General features: G+C 45.6%; 1 protein-coding gene across 1 annotated transcript in view; it reads left to right on the forward strand.

Moving 5' to 3' along the window:
- LOC309552070 (synaptotagmin-4-like) overlaps positions 1-18,228 on the forward strand; it is a 91,586-nt gene that overhangs the window by 36,725 nt on the left and 36,633 nt on the right. The window contains exon 4 of the mRNA XM_082252840.1: positions 500-666. Within this exon, the coding sequence (XP_082108966.1) occupies positions 500-666 (167 nt within the window). The remainder of the gene's footprint in view (positions 1-499; positions 667-18,228) is intronic.

Consider the following 18,228-nt stretch of genomic DNA (forward strand, 5'->3'; position numbering starts at 1 on the left):
AACAATAGATATTTTTTGACAATCCAATATTATCTTACTTGAAAAATTTACGTTTATGTTGTGAGTTCTGCCTGTCTGCTGGCATCTCTTTCCACAACTTCCTGGATTCTCTGCATGCTTTGCAGTTTCTCCTCTATGATTTACTTTCAGTTTCTAAGAACTACATATCCCATGGTACCTTCCTGCCTCCTGAAACTCCTCCTCTTAGCACCTCTATTGTTCAGTAGGCAGGTTCTGTGAATTCTGTGACACAACAATGCCTTCTCACCGGGCATAGTGAATATGTGCCACAGAATTCAGGAAAGTAAATGTGTGGGATCCTCATAAGTTTACAAAAATGTAAGATCCTTCAGAATAATATGAGTAGGCTAGAAATAAATAAAATCAGAATGTGAAAATTAATTTATTTTTTATTTTAGCCATAGATACGCTCTAATTGTCATCTCCACCCTGACTTTCCGTTTTGTTCTTCATACATGTAATCTGTCTCCAACTCTAGACCACTTTGTGAGAATACGACTGATCAAAGACAAGGAAGTAGTAGATATAAAGGAGACACGGTCTGTGTCAGGCTCCTCCCCTGTGTGGAATGCTCCGTTCCTCTTTGATGTTCCTCTGGAAGCCATGCAGAATCAAAGTCTGTGTCTGGAGTTCCTAATTATGCAGGTGGGTGATCAATCCTTTAAAGGGTTTTTGTAAATCGCTTGAGCCCCCGTTCAAATCAGCGCGATTTGACAGGTCAAATCGTCTGCAAAATTGCAGCCTAATTCCGTCAATGGCACTGTCCAAATCTGTGCGACGCCGACTTTGTGGCGTCACACCGATTTCCAAAAGTAGTTCTTGCACTACTTTTGGCGACTTCGGAGGCGATTTCAATAGACATCTGTGCACGGACCTGCACAGATGTCATTCAAATCGCCCCCGAACTTACACGGAAATGTAGGTTTGAAATTGTGCGATTTCAGCTGAACTCGCACTATTTCAAATCCACGTTCAGTGTGAACGTACCCTTAAACAAAGGTATTCACAATTTCCATTTATCACATCTCTGTCCATTTACAGTGCTTCAAACCTGGCAGCCTCGTGGTTGATCTTCTAATGAACATTTTTTGTCTTGCTGTATTTGCATTTTAGAGGGTCCAAAGAAATCAATTTGTGAAAAACATAGTAGCAAAGGCTATTTCACGTGGTTGGCAAGGTAGCAGTAAAAACAGGCGATTGATCCACATTTTTACTGCCCCTTAAATGTGTATACTGCATCAAGGAAGTGTAGTACACATGTCACAGCTGCATAGCTTTGCTTTGTGGCCACGGCAAGTTGAACTCAGGGAGCAGAATTTGACAGTTGCCAGCACCTGTCAGACTCACCCGTTGATGTCAATGGGACTGTGCTACAACCATGAGCCAGCCACTTTATTTCATAGTTGCGGTACAATATTTTTGCCCCCTTTGGGATTTAAAAAAACAAAAACAAAAAATGAGTTTCAAGAACAAGTGACAAGATCACCTCCTCAGTGCCTGGCAGCCGCTGCTCAACTGCCCTCTGAAACCTGATCCAACATGGATTGCTTTTTGGAGGACAGTAGAGGCTGCCACTCATGCAAAAAAGCCCTCAACTGAATTTCTACAAAGTTCTTAAAAAATAAAAAAAATAAAAACCTGAAAGACAAAGGCATAATGAGCTAGTATGCATCACATACCAGCTCATTATGAAATACTTACCTTAGAACAAAGCCCTCCACAGTGGCGCCCGCACACCGCTGACACGGCTGACATGTTAACCTGTCTTCCTCCTGGGTTTGCGTCCTCTGGCCATCTGATTGGCCAAAGCCCCAATGACGTCACTCCCACGCATGCGCATGGGAGCCGCCATTCACGGCACAGGGCTCTGAAGGAGTGACACGGGTGGCCGTTCCTTCAGAGCGCATGCGCAAGTGATGTCACTGGCTGCATGCAAAGTGAACATCTCCTAAACTGTGCATGTTTAGGAGATATTTACATTACCTATAGGCAGGGGTCAAGTCCTGGGAAAAAAAAACTCACCCAAGACCCCCCCCCCCACCTCAAAAATAAATGTGTGTGTATAAATATAATACATACTCCTTTTTTAACAAATAAAGTGCAACATTTATTGTAAAGTGTCAGTTTACAAGGTCACCTCCAAAATTCTAATTCAGTAAACAAATGCATATAGAAGAGATGTAACAACAAACTAATTCAACCTGAATGCTGTACTAACAAAAACAACCACCATAATGTGAGATAATGGTTCCCTTGCAGGGAATTTCTAAAACAAACAGTGTATAAAAAAAAAAATAAACATAGCACAGTCCATTAGAAAATATCCCACAAACAGGAATAACGTTTCCCTTGCAGTTCAAGATGATCAACTTTTTGGGATTTAGTATTATCTGCACTGCAATGTGTGGTCAGCCATTGTCAGACATATGGTAAAGGATAATGTGGAAAAAAGTGCAGCGCTAATAAATACTAGCAATATAAACGTGTATATATATAAACCAAGAAAGGTAAATACAAATAAATAGCAAAATGAATAAAAGTGAACATCAAATCAACAGTCCCATATGTGAAGTGAAAAAAACAGTCCACAACGGTGATAATTGAAGTGCTCACTGGATCCCAACACCAACAAAATATAGAGATATAATGTGCTCACCAGAACGATAGGACTCAAAATGCCATATAGCATATGAGTCAAATCAGCTTGTTGTACAATGGATGGATAATCCGAAAGGGATGACTGAGGTCACTGATGTTGAGGTGAAGAGGTAATAGCAGATATGAACCGTCACACCAGAGAGGCTCTCACTCCGTCAGATGGCCAGAAAGGAACCAAAAAACAAGGGAGCACAAAATAGTGTAACACTGCTAAAATTTTAATTAAATAAAAATACACCAAATTGCACTTACAAACATCTCGTGGTAAAGAGCGTATACAGATGCAAAGGTAGGCTGTCAGCAGCGTGTCATTTTGCTATTTATTTGTATTTACCTTTCTTGGTTTATATATATACACGTTTATATTGCTAGTATTTATTAGCGCTGCACTTTTTCCACATTTTGCTATTCACAATTTTCTTGTCAGTTGTTTGGTGTAGCAGCTTTTTTATGGTTAGCGCAATATTTTTTGCTTTTCACTTATATGGTAAAGGATCCCATTAATGCACAGGAGGGCCAATGAGACTGACAAACAAAAGAGAAGACAGGCGTTCAATGCCAAGCCCACTCTTAATGGGTGACATCACCAAATTCATTGTACTGAAGCCCCTCTAACAATCACCAGATGTCACTGGAAGCCTGTTAACTGCTGTCACACTGGTTTCAGTTTTCAGGAACCTCTGCACCAGCATTATCAATGAAATCTCTGAAACCTTCACAGATTATGGATGCATTGTTGAGACAGAATCTCTTGCACAGCTGTTCCACCTTCAAACCAAGGACTGTACACATCGATTTGCCAGCGTTGGGAATTCAGGATGTCAGTTTCAGAGACAAATGACAAATTCAGCTGAATGTGATGAAGGTGCAGGTTTGTTGCTTGCAGTTAATGCATAAAACCTGGAGCTTAAATTATCCACCAAACATTGATAAAATTGAGGGAGATTTATCCTCACTTGGCCTTTTGTACTCTCTGGATTGATGGTCACACCTTTGAAATTCCTTTTATCCAGAAATTCCATGACTTCTTTCAGATGTTTGCCAGGCATGTCTTTCATTTTTTCAACTGTACGAACTGACCAATTAATCAGCTGGTAGGCTCGTGGAAGTGTGATGTCATCTCTTTGAAGGGCTTCAGATAACAGTCCCATTTCCTGAACAGCATCTGCAACCCCAGCAAGGTTTAACAAATCATTTTCTGACGTCAGGACCTTTTTAAGGCCACTAAATAGAGATTTGTGCTTACTGTTATGAGCTGAAACATAGAAACATAGAATGTGTCGGCAGATAAGAACCATTTGGCCCATCTAGTCTGCCCAATATATCTGAATCCTATGAATAGTCCCTGGCCCTATCTTATATGAAGGATAGCCTTATGCCTATCCCATGCATGCTTAAACTCCTTCACTGTATTTGCAGCTACCACTTCTGCAGGAAGGTTATTCCATGCATCCACTACTCTCTCAGTAAATTAATACTTCCTCATATTACTTTTAAACCTTTGCCCCTCTAATTTAAAACTGTGTCCTCTTGTGGTAGTTTTTCTTCTTTTAAATATGCTCTCCTCCTTTACCGAGTTGATTCCCTTTATGTATTTAAAAGTTTCTATCATATCCCCTCTGTCTCTTCTTTCTTCCAAGCTATACATGTTAAGGTCCTTTAACCTTTCCTGGTAAGTTTTTTCCTGCAATCCATGTACTAGTTTAGTAGCTCTTCTCTGAACTCTCTCTAGAGCAGGGGTGGGGAACCTTTTTTTTTGCCAAAGGCCATTTGGATTTTTGTAACATCATTCGGGGGCCGTACAAAATGTATGCATAAATGTAATAGGCATTGCTTTGTGGCAAAAAACGCTGTAAAAAATTGCGTGACTTTGAGGTCACAAAAGTGTTAAAGGGGCCTTCAGTAATCAAGGTATAGTGTGTCCCCTTTCAATGCAGACTGACCACAGCGTGTCCCCCTTTCAATGCAGAGTGACCACAGCATGCCCCCTTTCAATGCAGACTGACCACAGCGTGCCCCCCTTTCAATGCAGACTGACCACAGCGTGCCCCCTTTCAATGCAGACTGACCACAGCATGCCCCCCTTTCAATGCGGAGTGACCACAGCGTGCCCCCTTTCAATGCGGAGTGACCACAGCGTGCCCCCTTTCAATGTGGAGTGACCACAGCGTGCCCCCTTTCAATGCGGAGTGACCACAGCGTGCCCCCTTTCAATGCGGAGTGACCACAGCGTGCCCCCCTTTCAATGCGGAGTGACCACAGCGTGCCCCCTTTCAATGCGGAGTGACCACAGCGTGCCCCCTTTCAATGTGGAGTGACCACAGCGTGCCCCCTTTCAATGTGGAGTGAACACAGCGTGCCCCCTTTCAATGTGGAGTGACCACAGCGTGCCCCCTTTCAATGTGGAGTGACCACAGCGTGCCCCCTTTCAATGCGGAGTGCCCACAGCGTGCCCCCTTTCAATGCGGAGTGCCCAGAGCGTGCCCCCTTTCAATGCGGAGTGCCCAGAGCGTGCCCCCTTTCAATGCAGAGTGCCCAGAGCGTGCCCCCTTTCAATGCGGAGTGCCCAGAGCGTGCCCCCTTTCAATGCGGAGTGCCCAGAGCGTGCCCCCTTTCAATGCGGAGTGCCCACAGCGTGCCCCTTTTCAATGCGGAGTGCCCAGAGCGTGCCCCCTTTCAATGCGGAGTGCCCAGAGCGTGCCCCCTTTCAATGCTGAGTGCCCCCTTTCAATGCGGAGTGCCCCCTTTCAATGCGGAGTGCCCAGAGCGTGCCCCCTTTCAATGCGGAGTGCCCAGAGCGTGCCCCCTTTCAATGCGGAGTGCCCAGAGCATGCCCCCTTTCGATGCGGAGTGCCCAGAGCGTGCCCCTTTTCAATGCGGAGTGCCCACAGCGTGCCCCCTTTCAATGCGGAGTGCCCAGAGCGTGCCCCCTTTCAATGCGGAATGCCCAGAGCGTGCCCCCTTTCAATGCGGAGTGCCCCCTTTCAATGCGGAGTGCCCCCTTTCAATGCGGAGTGCCCACAGTGTGCCCCCTTTCAATGCGGAGTGCCCACAGTGTGCCCCCTTTCAATGCGGAGTGCCCAGAGCGTGCCCCCTTTCAATGCGGAGGGATTGGAGTGAACAGCGTGCCAAGCCCCAGTGCACTTGACTTATCTGTTGTAGCAGCGGGCGGCTTCCTCTCTTCGTCTCTTCGAGTCCTCCCGCGTCCCGCCTCCCGCCTCCTCCTTGGCCAATGACATTGGCCGAGGAGGAGGCGGATCCGTGAGACAGTAGCGAATTTTCATTCGCTATTGTCACACAAATGGGCGGGCTCGAGGCGCACTGCTCTGCACCTCGGGTCCACCCTTTTCGGGGACTCACAGTGTCAGAACGGAGCCATCGGCTCCTTCTGACACAGCGGCACGGGGGGGCGGATCGCAACGATTGTGCGGGCCGGCCAGAAGGGTCGTGCGGGCCGCATGCGGCCCGCGGGCCGGAGGTTCCCCACCCCTGCTCTAGAGTATCTATATCCTTCTGGAGATATGGCCTCCAGTACTGCGCACAATACTCCAAGTGAGGTCTCACCAGTGTTCTGTACAGCGGCATAAGCACTTCTCTCTTTCTACTGCTTATACCTCTCCCTATACATCCAAGCATTCTGCTGGCATTTCGTGCTGCTCTATTACATTGTCTTCCCACCTTTAAGTCTTCTGAAATAATTACTCCTAAAAGCTGAATTTAAGCTTGCTTTCATGAAATGACTGTGCAGTGCAGTGCAGTGCAGGATGGAACTCCCAAACTGCTCGTATTGTTCTCTGGCTTGAAGCAAGCCACCTAACTGAAAAAAACTTTTCCAATTTTAAGAATTTGAACTTCCAATTCTTTTGCACATTCAGAGAGCTCTGACAGGTTTTTTAGTGACTGATGATCTACAGCATACAACTTCTCAAAAAATGATGTTACATGATGAAAACCGGGAATAGAATCAATTGTATCTGAAATGCACAATTCAATCTTATGACACAAGCAGTGCCATTTTACAAGCTGTCGATATTTTTCACTAAGTCGTTCCAGAACACCTGACTTTCTTCCAAGCATTACACTTGCACCATCACTATAAACTCCAATCAAGTTTTTAGCAAGAAAGTCATTACTGAACCCATGTTTAGAAAGACAAGCTAGAAGAGTGACTTCAATAGAGTGTGCATCTGCTTTAGGCAAATCAAGAAAGAAAGTGACTGGGTCTTTTCCGTTAACAGAATCAGGAATATAAACAATTTACACTGAATGGGAAGAAACTGTAGTAGATTCAGCAATATATACAGAAATCTTTGGAGCCTGTTCAACAATTGTCTTGCAAAGCTTTTTTCTCATTTTACTGGCAATGCAATCTTTTATTTGTGCAGCTGTATACTTACAATGGAGAATACATCCTAAGTCTGCACCATTTGCAACTTACAAGCTGATAAGATCTCGGAAGTCTGTGAAAGGGCGATTTTGTTTTGCACAAAAGTAGGCAGTGCGAAATACTTAAATGGTGAACGTATACTTATGCTTCTGCTGTTCTGCAATGTTGGATTGCAAAATCTCCTTTCTAGATACAGCTTGAATATCTCCTGCCTTTACATGTGCTTCTGAAATCTTTTGTATATGGATTTTTTTACGCAGTGAGGTCAACATATATCTTTTTTTGTTTTGCCATATGAAGTAATCATACCAGTGCTCCATTATTTTGAAATAGATACACCCTGTGAAACAGACATTGCATCCTAAAAGGCCCTTTTCTACAAACAGCCAAGGGTACTTTTTTTTAAATTCTAGCCACTGATTCTGGTCCCAACACTCTGGTAGAAGAATTCTCTCACTAACATCAGCAGCTGTATCTTCAGTAATTAAGGCTGGCCATACACTATACAATTTTCTTGTTCAACTTTCCTTTAGATTTACCAAAACCATGTAATATAGGGTCAAACCTAAACACTTTCAATTTGTATGCAGTCAGGCAGGCCCTTGCACTACATAGTTTAAGGTAAATCTAAAGGAAATTGAATAAGAAAATTGTATAGTGTATGGCCAGCCTTAGTCAACTACATTTTAGTTGACTAAGGCTGGCCATACCAGCTGAGGAGCTGGTGTAGTAAGGAGGGTTTCGGGTTCCTGGAGAACTGGGCCGACTTCTCAGTCGGCCACCGGCTCTTTGGTAGGGACGGATTGCACCTAAATGGGGAGGGTGCAGCCGTACTGGGTGAGAGGATGGCCGAAAAGTTAGAGGGGCTTTTAAACTAGGGAATGGGGGGGAGGGTGCAGATGTAGAATTAGCCAGAGGAAAGCAAGTTTCAGAGGGCAGAAACGGGGGCATTAGCGGTAGGGTGTTCGGAGCTCCTATACCCAGGGTGGGTATGGGGAAAAATCAAGAGAGCAGCCTAAAAACATTAAATGAGGATAAATGTAACCGGTCAAAATTTAGAGGTTTGTATACCAATGCCAGAAGCCTGGCCAACAAGATGGGAGAGCTGGAGCTACTGATGTTTGAGGAGGACTTAGATTTTGTGGGGATAACTGAGACTTGGTTTGACAGCTCTCATGATTGGATGGCGACCATTCAGGGGTATTCCCTTTATCGCAGAGATAGAGAGGGTAAAAAAGGGGGAGGGGTATGTCTGTATATTAAGAACAGTGTACAGGTAAATATGAGGGATGATATTAATAATGGAGCTAAGGACGAGGCAGAATCCCTATGGGTAGAGCTTCAAAGGGAAGGCACGGTGGGGAAGGTAATATTGGGCGTATGCTATACGCCCCCCAACCTGAGGGAGGAGGGGGAGGCGGACCTCATTTTACAGATAGGATTGACAGCAAGGACGGGAAACGTCATTATAATGGGGGACTTTAATTATCCAGATATAGACTGGGCAGAAGGAACCGCGCACTCAACCAAGGCTAGGCAGTTCCTAAATGTTTTGCAGGACAATTTCATGGGTCATGAAGTGAGCTGCCACCTAGATAAAGGAAAGCCTGTGGATGTGGTGTATCTGGACTTTGCAAAGGCCTTTGACACCGTTCCCCACAAACGCTTACTGTACAAACTAAGGAAGGTAGGTATGGACCATAAGGTGAGTACCTGGATAGAGAACTGGCTCCAGGGGAGAGTCCAGAGGGTGATGATTAATGGGGAGTACTCGGATTGGGCGGGTGTGGAAAGTGGGGTCCCCCAGGGTTCTGTCCTGGGACCAATCCTGTTTAATTTATTCATAAATGATCTAGAGGAGGGGATATCTAGTACAATCTCAGTATTTGATACTAAACTAAGCATGCCAATATCTTCTATGCGGGATGTGGAAACCTTACAAGCGGACCTGAACAAAATAATGGGGTGGGCAACTACATGGCAGATGAGGTTTAATGTTGAAAAATGTAAAGTAATGCACTTGGGGGCCAGAAACCAGAAAGCAAGCTACTCACTAGGGGGGGAACCTCTGGGTGAGTCTAAGATGGAAAAAGACTTGGGGGTACTGGTAGACAACAGGCTTGGCAGTGGCATGCAATGCCAAGCCACCGCAAGTAAAGCCAACAGAATACTGGGATGTATAAAAAAGGGGATTCACTCCAGAAATAAAGAGATTATTCTTCCACTCTACAAGACTCTGGCTTGGCCACATCTGGAGTATGCTGTCCAGTTCTGGGCACCGGTCCTCAGGAAGGATGTGCTGGAACTGGAAAGAGTCCAGAGAAGGGCAACAAAAATAATTAGGGGAATGGAGGACATCAGCTATGAGGAAAGACTACAAGCACTGAACTTATTCTCTCTGGAGAAGAGACGATTGAGGGGGGATATGATATCAATGTACAAATACTGTACTGGCGACCCTAGCATAAGGAACAAACTATTCAGAGTAAGGGAATACAATAAGACACGTGGCCACTCACTAAAACTAGAGTAAAGGCGGTTTAACCTTAAAATGCGTAAGGGGTTCTTCACTGTAAGAGCGGTAAGGATGTGGAATTCTCCTCCACAAGCAGTCGTATCAGCAGGGAGCATTGATAGTTTCAAAAAACTGTTAGATGGACACCTTAGAGACCACAACATACAGGGGGTATACAATGTATGGTTAAAAGCAAACACACACACATCATAGGTTGAACTGGATGGACTGTTGTCTTTTTTCAACCTCACTAACTATGTAACTATGTAAGTAATAACCCCTGGTATTGGTGCCAGTTTACGCAGTAATAAAGCCTAGTATTGATGCCAGTTTCTGCAGTAATAAAGCCTAGTATTGATGCAAGTATCCGCATAATAAAGCCTAGTATTGGTGCCAGTTTTATCAGTAATAAAGCCTAGAATTGATCCCAGTTTACACAGTAATGACCCCTAATATTGGTGCCAGTTTACACAGTAATATACCCTAGTATTGGTGCCAGTTTACACAGTAATAAAGCCTAGTATTGATGCCAGTTTACACAGTAATAAAGCCTAGTATTGGTGGCAGTTTATGCAGTAAAAAGCCTATTATTGGTGCAAGTTTACACTTTAATAAAGCTTAGTATTGATGCCATGCTCTCAGCGCGTTGGAGGTAGGGCAGAATAGTAAGACCTGCCAACCACAGTGACGAAAGTGTTAAGGCCAGCCATGACAGTGGCAGCGGTCTTAACACTTTTATCAACTTCATTGGAGATCTTTGTGATTTCCCCATTGGTCTCCTGCTACAGTACTGCACACCTCTCCATCCAGGGCTCCTTCCCTCCGCCACACACCGTGGCAAAACTAAGGGGCAAGGCTGCTACAGCGCACCTCTCCATCTGGGACTCATGCTCCTACAGCAGGAGTGCCCAACCTTTTGGGGAGCAAGGGCAACTTTAGCAACTTGTTAACAGGTCGCAGGCCACAATGAGTGGAGCAGGTAGATGGAAGGTCCGTGTCGACTTAGCATATGCAGAGCAGACACGGAGGTGAATGGAGGGTCCAATTGGGTCCACCTGAAAAACAGATAGGCGGACCCGATTGGACCAATAGTGTGAAAGAGGCCTAAAGCTGCTTTCACACCGATGCACTGCAGGTTACCTGCAACTCAAATGACCTCAATCTTCATTTCTTCCTCAGGATAACTGCAGGCATTGCTGTCCCCCAGGCAGGTATGGTTGATGCCTGATTATGGCTGTCCTCCAGGACTGGTACTGCTGGTGGGTACTGCTGGAGGTTACTGTTGGTGGTTACTGCTGGCTGGTACTGTTGGTGGGTACTGCTGGCAGGTGCTGCTGGTGAGTACTTCTGGCAGGTGATGCTGGTGAGTACTGCTGGCAGGTACTGTTGGCTGGCACTGTTGGTGGGTACTGCTGGCTGGTACTGTTAGTGGGTACTGCTGGCTGGTACTACTGTCTGGTACCTGCTTATGGCTGTCCTCCAGGGCTGGTACTGCTGGTGGGAACTGCTGAGGTTTACTGTTGGTGATTACTACTGACTGGTACTGTTGGTGGGTACTGCTGGCAGGTGCTGCTGGTGAGTACTGCTGGCAGGTGCTGCTGGTAAGTACTGCTGGCTGGTACTGTTGGTGGGTACTGCTGGCTGGCACTACTGTCTGGTTCTACTGGCTGGTACTGCTGGCGGGTACTGCTGGCTGGTACTGATGGCAGGTGCTACTGGTGAGTACTGCTGTCTGGCACTGTTGGTGGGTACTGCTGGCTGGTATTGTTGGTGGGTACTGTTGGCTGGTACTGCTGGTGGGTACTGCTGGCAGGTGCTACTGGTGAGTACTGCTGTCTGGCACTGTTGGTGGGTACTGCTGGCTGGTACTGTTGGTGGGTACTGCTGGCGGGTATTGCTAGCTGCTGCTGGTGAGTACTGCTGTCTGGCACTGCTGGTAGGTGCTGCTGGTGGGTACTGCTGGTAGGTACTGCTGGCTGGTACTGTTGTTGGGTACTGCTGACTGGAACTGCTGGCTGGTAGATACTGCTGGTGGGTACTGTTGGTGGGTAATGCTGGCTGGTACTGCTGGTGGGTACTGATGGCTGGTACTGTTGGTAAGTACTGCTGTCTGGTACTACTTGCTGGTAATCCTGGCAGGTACTGCTGGCGGGTACTACTGGCGGGTACTACTGGTGGGTACTGCCGGCTGGTACTACTGGCTGGTATTGCTGGTGGGTACTGCTGTTGGGTCTTGCTGGTGGGTATTACTGTTGGGTCATGCTGGTGGGTACTGCTGGCTGGTACTGTTGTTGGGTACTGCTGGCTGGTGCTGCTGGAAGGTGCTGCTGGCAGGTACTGCTGGCTGGTACTGTTGGCGGGTAATGCTCGCTGGTACTGCTTCCTGGTACTGCTGGCTGATACTGCTGGTGGGTAGTACTGGCTGGTACTGCTGGTGGGTACTATTGGCTGGTACTGCTGGCTGGTTTTCCTGGCTGGTACTGCTGGCTGTTAGTGCTGGTGGGTACTGCTGGCAGGTGATGCTGGTGGGTACTGCTGGCTGGTACTGCTGACTGGTACTGCTTCCTGGTACTGCTGGCTGATACTGCTGGTGGGAACTGCTGCCTGGTACTACTGGCTGGTACTGCTGGCTGATACTGCTGGTGGGTATTGCTGGCTGCTACTACTGGCTGCATCTACTGGCTGGTACTGCTGGTGGGTACTGCTGGCTGGTACTGTTGATGGGTACTGCTGACTGGTACCTTTGGCTAATACTGCTGGCTGGTGCTGCTGGCGGGTATTGCTGGCTGATACTGCTGGCGGGTACTGCTTATTGGTACTGCTTGCTGGTACTGCTGGTGGGTATTGCTGGCTGATACTGCTGGCGGGTCCTACTGACTGGTACTGCTATAAAAACAGGGTATGCAGCGCTCAATGTGGTGATCGCAGAAATCAATCAGTAGTACTAGTCCATAGGAGAAAAGGAGTCCCGTAAGAGGTCCAAGATAAGGGTGATGAAACTCAGAGTAGCCTCCACCAAACACCAGTATAAGTGGCCTCTTACCGGAAATGGGTGATCCCCATTACAGGGATCTCTGTATGCCTTAAACAGGAACTTGGCTCCTTTCTCACTAGGTGGACAGACATATAAACTCCTCCCACAGGAAATGCCTCTATGGATACCAGTCAATCCTCTAATGGACTCAGTGAATTCACCAGTAGCACATAAATGTGGACCGGCAACGCTCGCTTCCTGAACACCTTTGCAGCGTTCTCCTTCCTCTGTTGAGAAGACCGGAGAATATTTGGCTATAGCTACCACACTGACCACTCGCAAGTCCCCTCCAGGATAATGATCCTTGATGCCTGTTTTTATCAGCTTAAATGTGAGTTTTTTATTGGCTTTCTTCATTAAAGCATTGCCTGTGTTTCATACGTATTGCACCATGAGGAGTTTTTTCTTCTTTTATGTGCTACTGGTGAATTCACTGAGTCCATTAGAGGATTGACTGGTATCCATAGAGGCATTTCCTGTGGGAGGAGTTTATATGTCTGTCCACCTAGTGAGAAAGGAGCCAAGTTCCTGTTTAAGGCATACAGAGATCCCTGTAATGGGGATCACCCATTTCCGGTAAGAGGCCACTTATACTGGTGTTTGGTGGAGGCTACTCTGAGTTTCATCACCCTTATCTTGGACCTCTTACGGGACTCCTTTTCTCCTATGGACTTTCGTTTTATTATCATTACTAGTACTACTGATTGATTTCTGTGATCACCACATTGAGCGCTGCATACCCTGTTTTTATATTTGTTTGAGGTTGCGGTACAACAACTTTTATATGCTAGCAGCTGATACTGTGATCTGAGTTTCCGATTTGATTAAGCTCAGTATAATCTGTTTTTATTGACTGGTACTGCTGTTGGGTACAGCTGGCTGGTACTGCTAGTGGGTACTGTTGGCTGGTAGTGCTGGCGGATACTGCTGGTTGGTACTGCTGGCTGGTACTACTGGTGGTTAGTTCTGGTGGGTACTGCTGGCAGGTACTACTGGTGGGTACTGCTGGCTGGTACTGCTGATGGGTACTGTTGGTGGGTACTGCTGTCAGGTGCTTCTGTTGGGTACTGCTGGCTCGTACTGCTGGTGGGTACTGCTGGCAGGTACTACTGGCGGGTACTGCTGGCTGATACTGCTGGCTGGTACTAGTGGTGGGTACTGCTGGCGGGTACTGCTGGCTGGTACTACTGACTGGTACTGCTGTTGGGTACAGCTGACTGGTACTGCTGGTGGGTACTGTTGGCTGGTAGTGCTCGCAGATACTGCTGGTTGGTACTGCTGGCTGGTACTACTGGTGGTTAGTTCTGGTGGGTACTGCTGGCAGGTACTACTGGTGGGTACTGCTGGCTGGTACTGCTGATGGGTACTGTTGGTGAGTACTGCTGTCCGGTGCTTCTGTTGGGTACTGCTGGCTCGTACTGCTGGTGGGTACTGCTGGCTGATACTGTTGGTGGATACTGCTGGCAGGTACTGCTGGCTGATACTGCTGGCTGGTACTAGTGGTGGGTACTGCTGGCTGGTACTACTGGCTGGTAATGCTGGCTGGTACTACTGGCAGGTACTGCTGGCGGGTGCTAGTGGAAGGTACTGCTGGCTGGTGCTACTGGCGAATACTACTGGCAGGTACTGCTGGCGAGTACTGCTGGCTGATACTACTGGCTGGTACTACTGGCATGTACTGCTGGCTGGTACTGATCGTGGGTACTACTGGCTGGTACTGCTGTTGGGTACTGTTGACTGGTACTACTGGCAGGTACTGCTGGCGGGTACTGCTTGCAGGTACTACTGGCGGGTACTGCTGGCAGGTACTGCTGGCTAGTACTGCTGGTGGGAATTGTTGGATGATTTCCGACCCACCGTCCATTCCCGAGCATCAGTGTAAATCTGTGACAGGAGCCAGGACTAGAGAAAGCATGTGGCTGCAGTAGAGAGCAGAGCCAATGGTTACTGCATCACTCCTGTCACAGGCAGATTACATTTGGTATCACTCCGCCTGTGACAGGAGCCAACAATATACAGGAAGCATCGGCTCTGCTTCCTCTAGTGGCAGCTGAGCAGCTCTGTTCTTGACACACACAAATGCCACAGACAGCTCGCATACAAAGGCCAGTGACAGTCAGTTCTGCAGGACGCAACTGCTGACGGGAACCGCATTCCTGCTGTGGAAAAAGTACAGGAACGCTGTTCCTATAAGTTCCTGCGGGACTCAAGCCCCCTGTAGGTAAGCCTTATCATAGGCTTACCTATAGATGCAAGTTGCAAAGGAAGCTTTACTTCTTCGTTAAGTCTGTCTTTATATTACCCTCCTATGATCCCCTTGTATAGCAAAGTTAAGATTGGGATTGCAGTCATCCTCGGCAGTGTGTGGGAGTCAGAATGGGTAGTTTAGTTGAAAAGGTGACATTGTATGCTGATGACCTGGTAGTATTCCTAAATGGCGCAGATGCCTCTTTGTCGGCGGCCTTACACATTTTGAACCAAATTGCTCCACTTTCTGGTTTGAAAGTCAATTGGCATAAATCGCAGGTTCTCACCCTTGCTGAGGGGGCTGGGCCTTTCTCACCCGCTGCGTCTCGGCTGCAGTGGGTGACGCAGGTAAAATATTTGGGACTTATTATCACTAATTCCATTACGGATTTCATTCGATTAAATATTTACCCACTCCTATCGCATCTCAAACAGCACCTTGGCGCCTGGAAAAGCTTCCCCCTCTTGTTAATCGGGAGGGTTAATCTCATAAAAATGAAATTCTTGCCCCTGGTCCTTTACTTAATCTGGAATTCTCCAGTGTGGATCCCCGAAACCATTTTTAACTCCTTTCACAGTGCAATCTCGGATTTCTTATGGCTAGGGGGTACCCCTAGGATCAAATTGAAGATATTACAGCAGCCATGGAAGAAGGGGGGTCTTGTGGTTCCTGACTTTTATCAATATTTTCTAGCAGGGCAGTTGGTTTTTTGCGCATAGATGGCTAACGGGTCCTTTGGATTATGCGGCTGTTGCACTGGAGGCTGCGGTGGTTGGTTTCTACGAGGCTTTGGCACATATGGTATATAGGGGGAGTAGATCTCCCTATACCCAGACAGTATCTATGGGGTCGGTGCTACTTGCCTGCCAAATATCCCATAGTGCTGGCTTTGGTGGGCCTTTTTCTATTTCCCCAAGTACCCCCCTATGGAAGAATCCATTTCTCCATATTTCTATGCTTATCCTGACACGGTGGTCTGGACGAGATATGGGATTAAAATTTTTATGGATATTAACGATCAAGGGGAACTTAGAACTTTTGATGTTCTGAAGTCATTTTTTCATCTGCCAAATAGTCAGTTCTTCAGATTTTTACAATTGAGACACGCTTATGGGGCGCAGTTTGGTGAGACATCTATTGAAATAACTCCCTCGGGATTGGAACAGTTGCTGAGAGATGAGGACCTAATTAAACCATTATCAGGTTTATACAAATTCTTATTTCTGGAGACATCTAAATTGTTAGATGTATGTAGAATTAAAAGGCTTATTGATGTCCCGGATTTCGATAAGGAGGATTGGGAGGATGTGTGGGAGGCTCCTTTTCTTAGATTCGTATCAGCAAGGGATCATTTGATTCACTGTAAACTTTTGCATCTCATATATTTGACTCCTGCTAAGCTGGGGAAAATGTTTAGCACAGTCCCAACCTTATGTTGGTGCTGCTCTGCAACTGGAGCGGACTTCATTCACATCTTTTTGGAGTGTCCTGCCATCCGCATTTATTGGGATCGGGTCATGGATGGCATTCGGTCGGTTACTAGTATCGAACTTAGCCCATCCATAAGGGTTTGTTTATTGAGCTTGGTTGACAGGGTAGCTCCCACTAAGGCGATAAGTACTCTCCTAACTCTCTTGCTTTTTTATGCCAGAAAGTTGATTATACTATCCTGGAAAAAAAAAATGCACCAAAGGTAGATTCATGGAAGGCATTGGTCAACAGGGTTCTTCCGTTGTATAAAGCAACCTATTTGAATAGAGGAGTGCCCACGAAATTTGATAAGGTATGGGGTGGATGGGTCGAATCTATGCATACTGTTTCAGATTGAATGACTGAATCTTACTAGGTGAATCTTCTTTTTTGGCCATTACATTTTAGAAGTTTAAACTGTCCGGATATTCGATAGAGTGTTTGTTCAGTAACTAATCATAATAATTACCGCTGCATTGGAGTTGTGGGGGGCTCCACATATTCTGTATATTCTTGATGCTGAGGCTGTTTGGTGTCTATGGTGGGTGGAATTGGGGAGGAAATGTTTTTTTTTTTTTTATTTCTTTTGGAATTTTTTGCTTTTGATTGTATGTTTATTGTCTTGTCTTTTATGTAATTGTTAAAAATCAATAAAAATGAATTAAAAAAAAAAAGATTGGGAGAGGACATGTTGTAAATCATTTAGACCTTTACTATCCAATCACAGGCTAGGGAAGGGTCTTTTGATAAGTTATATAGATTTAACTGCAGTAGAGAAAATTGTGGTCAGATACTGGCTGTGCTGACAGAAATCTCTGGTTTAGAAGACTGGCTAAACAGACAGTTCAGATAAAAGTACTTTTTAAAATTAAATGTAGCTGTTTGCCTTCAATTGTGCTTTAAATTATTCTCCTTAATCCATAAACACTCAATAGGACATCAGTTTTTTTTATTCCTGATATGTTCTATGAGGGGGTTACATTTTTTTAAGAGGTCATCAAATTAGAGTCTTCCCACACATTTTTCACTTCCTTCAGCTTAAAAAAAAAGTAGTATCTGGTACATTTGAACACATTTTTTCCAGTAAAAATGTAATCAATGGAAAATTTGAAGTATTAATATTGTAATCATCTCAAGAGACACTTATCTAGATTATTGAATTGAAAGATAAGATAACACATACAACATGTTATATAACACAATACAGAGGATCAAGACCTCAGGTTCCCCCTTTCTAACTGTACACCAAGCATAGGATCAAGCCAGTTAACCAAGAATCTGTAATGAATAGACATTAGTAAATTTTGTTGTCATTTGCAGGCTAAAATTATCCACCTAAAGAGGAAGTAAACTTCCATGGATTGTTTGTACCTATAGGTAAGCCTATAAGTCTTTTCCTGGACCTTTTTATGTCAGCCTACTATGGGTCAGCTCCGCCCCTCTGACCCCTTTAGGACAACCTCTAACTAGCCTTTAAAGTGAGGCTGTCTCCCCTAGGAAACTGTTCTTTTTTATCCTCGCTCCGGACACCTTTAACCACTTAAGCCCCGGAAGATTTTACCCCCTTCCTGACCAGGACCTATTTTGCGATTCGGCACTGCCTGACTTTAACGCACAATTGCACGGTCGTGCGACGCTGTACCCAAATGAAATTGATGTCCTTTTTTTCCCACAAACAGAGCTTCCTTTTGGTGGTATTTGATCACCTGTGCGATTTTTTGATCATGCGCTATAAACAAAAAAAGAGCGACAATTTTGAAAAAATAACAATATTTTTCACATTTTTTTTATATGAAATTCCCCCCCAAAAAATGTAAAAATCAAAATTTTTTAACATTTTAGGCCAATTTGTTTTTTGCTACATATGTTTGGTAAAAAAAAATCACAAAAAGCGT

The sequence above is a fragment of the Pelophylax lessonae genome (assembly GCF_965119305.1).
Source record: "Pelophylax lessonae genome assembly, chromosome: 4".
NCBI lineage: Eukaryota > Metazoa > Chordata > Amphibia > Anura > Ranidae > Pelophylax > Pelophylax lessonae.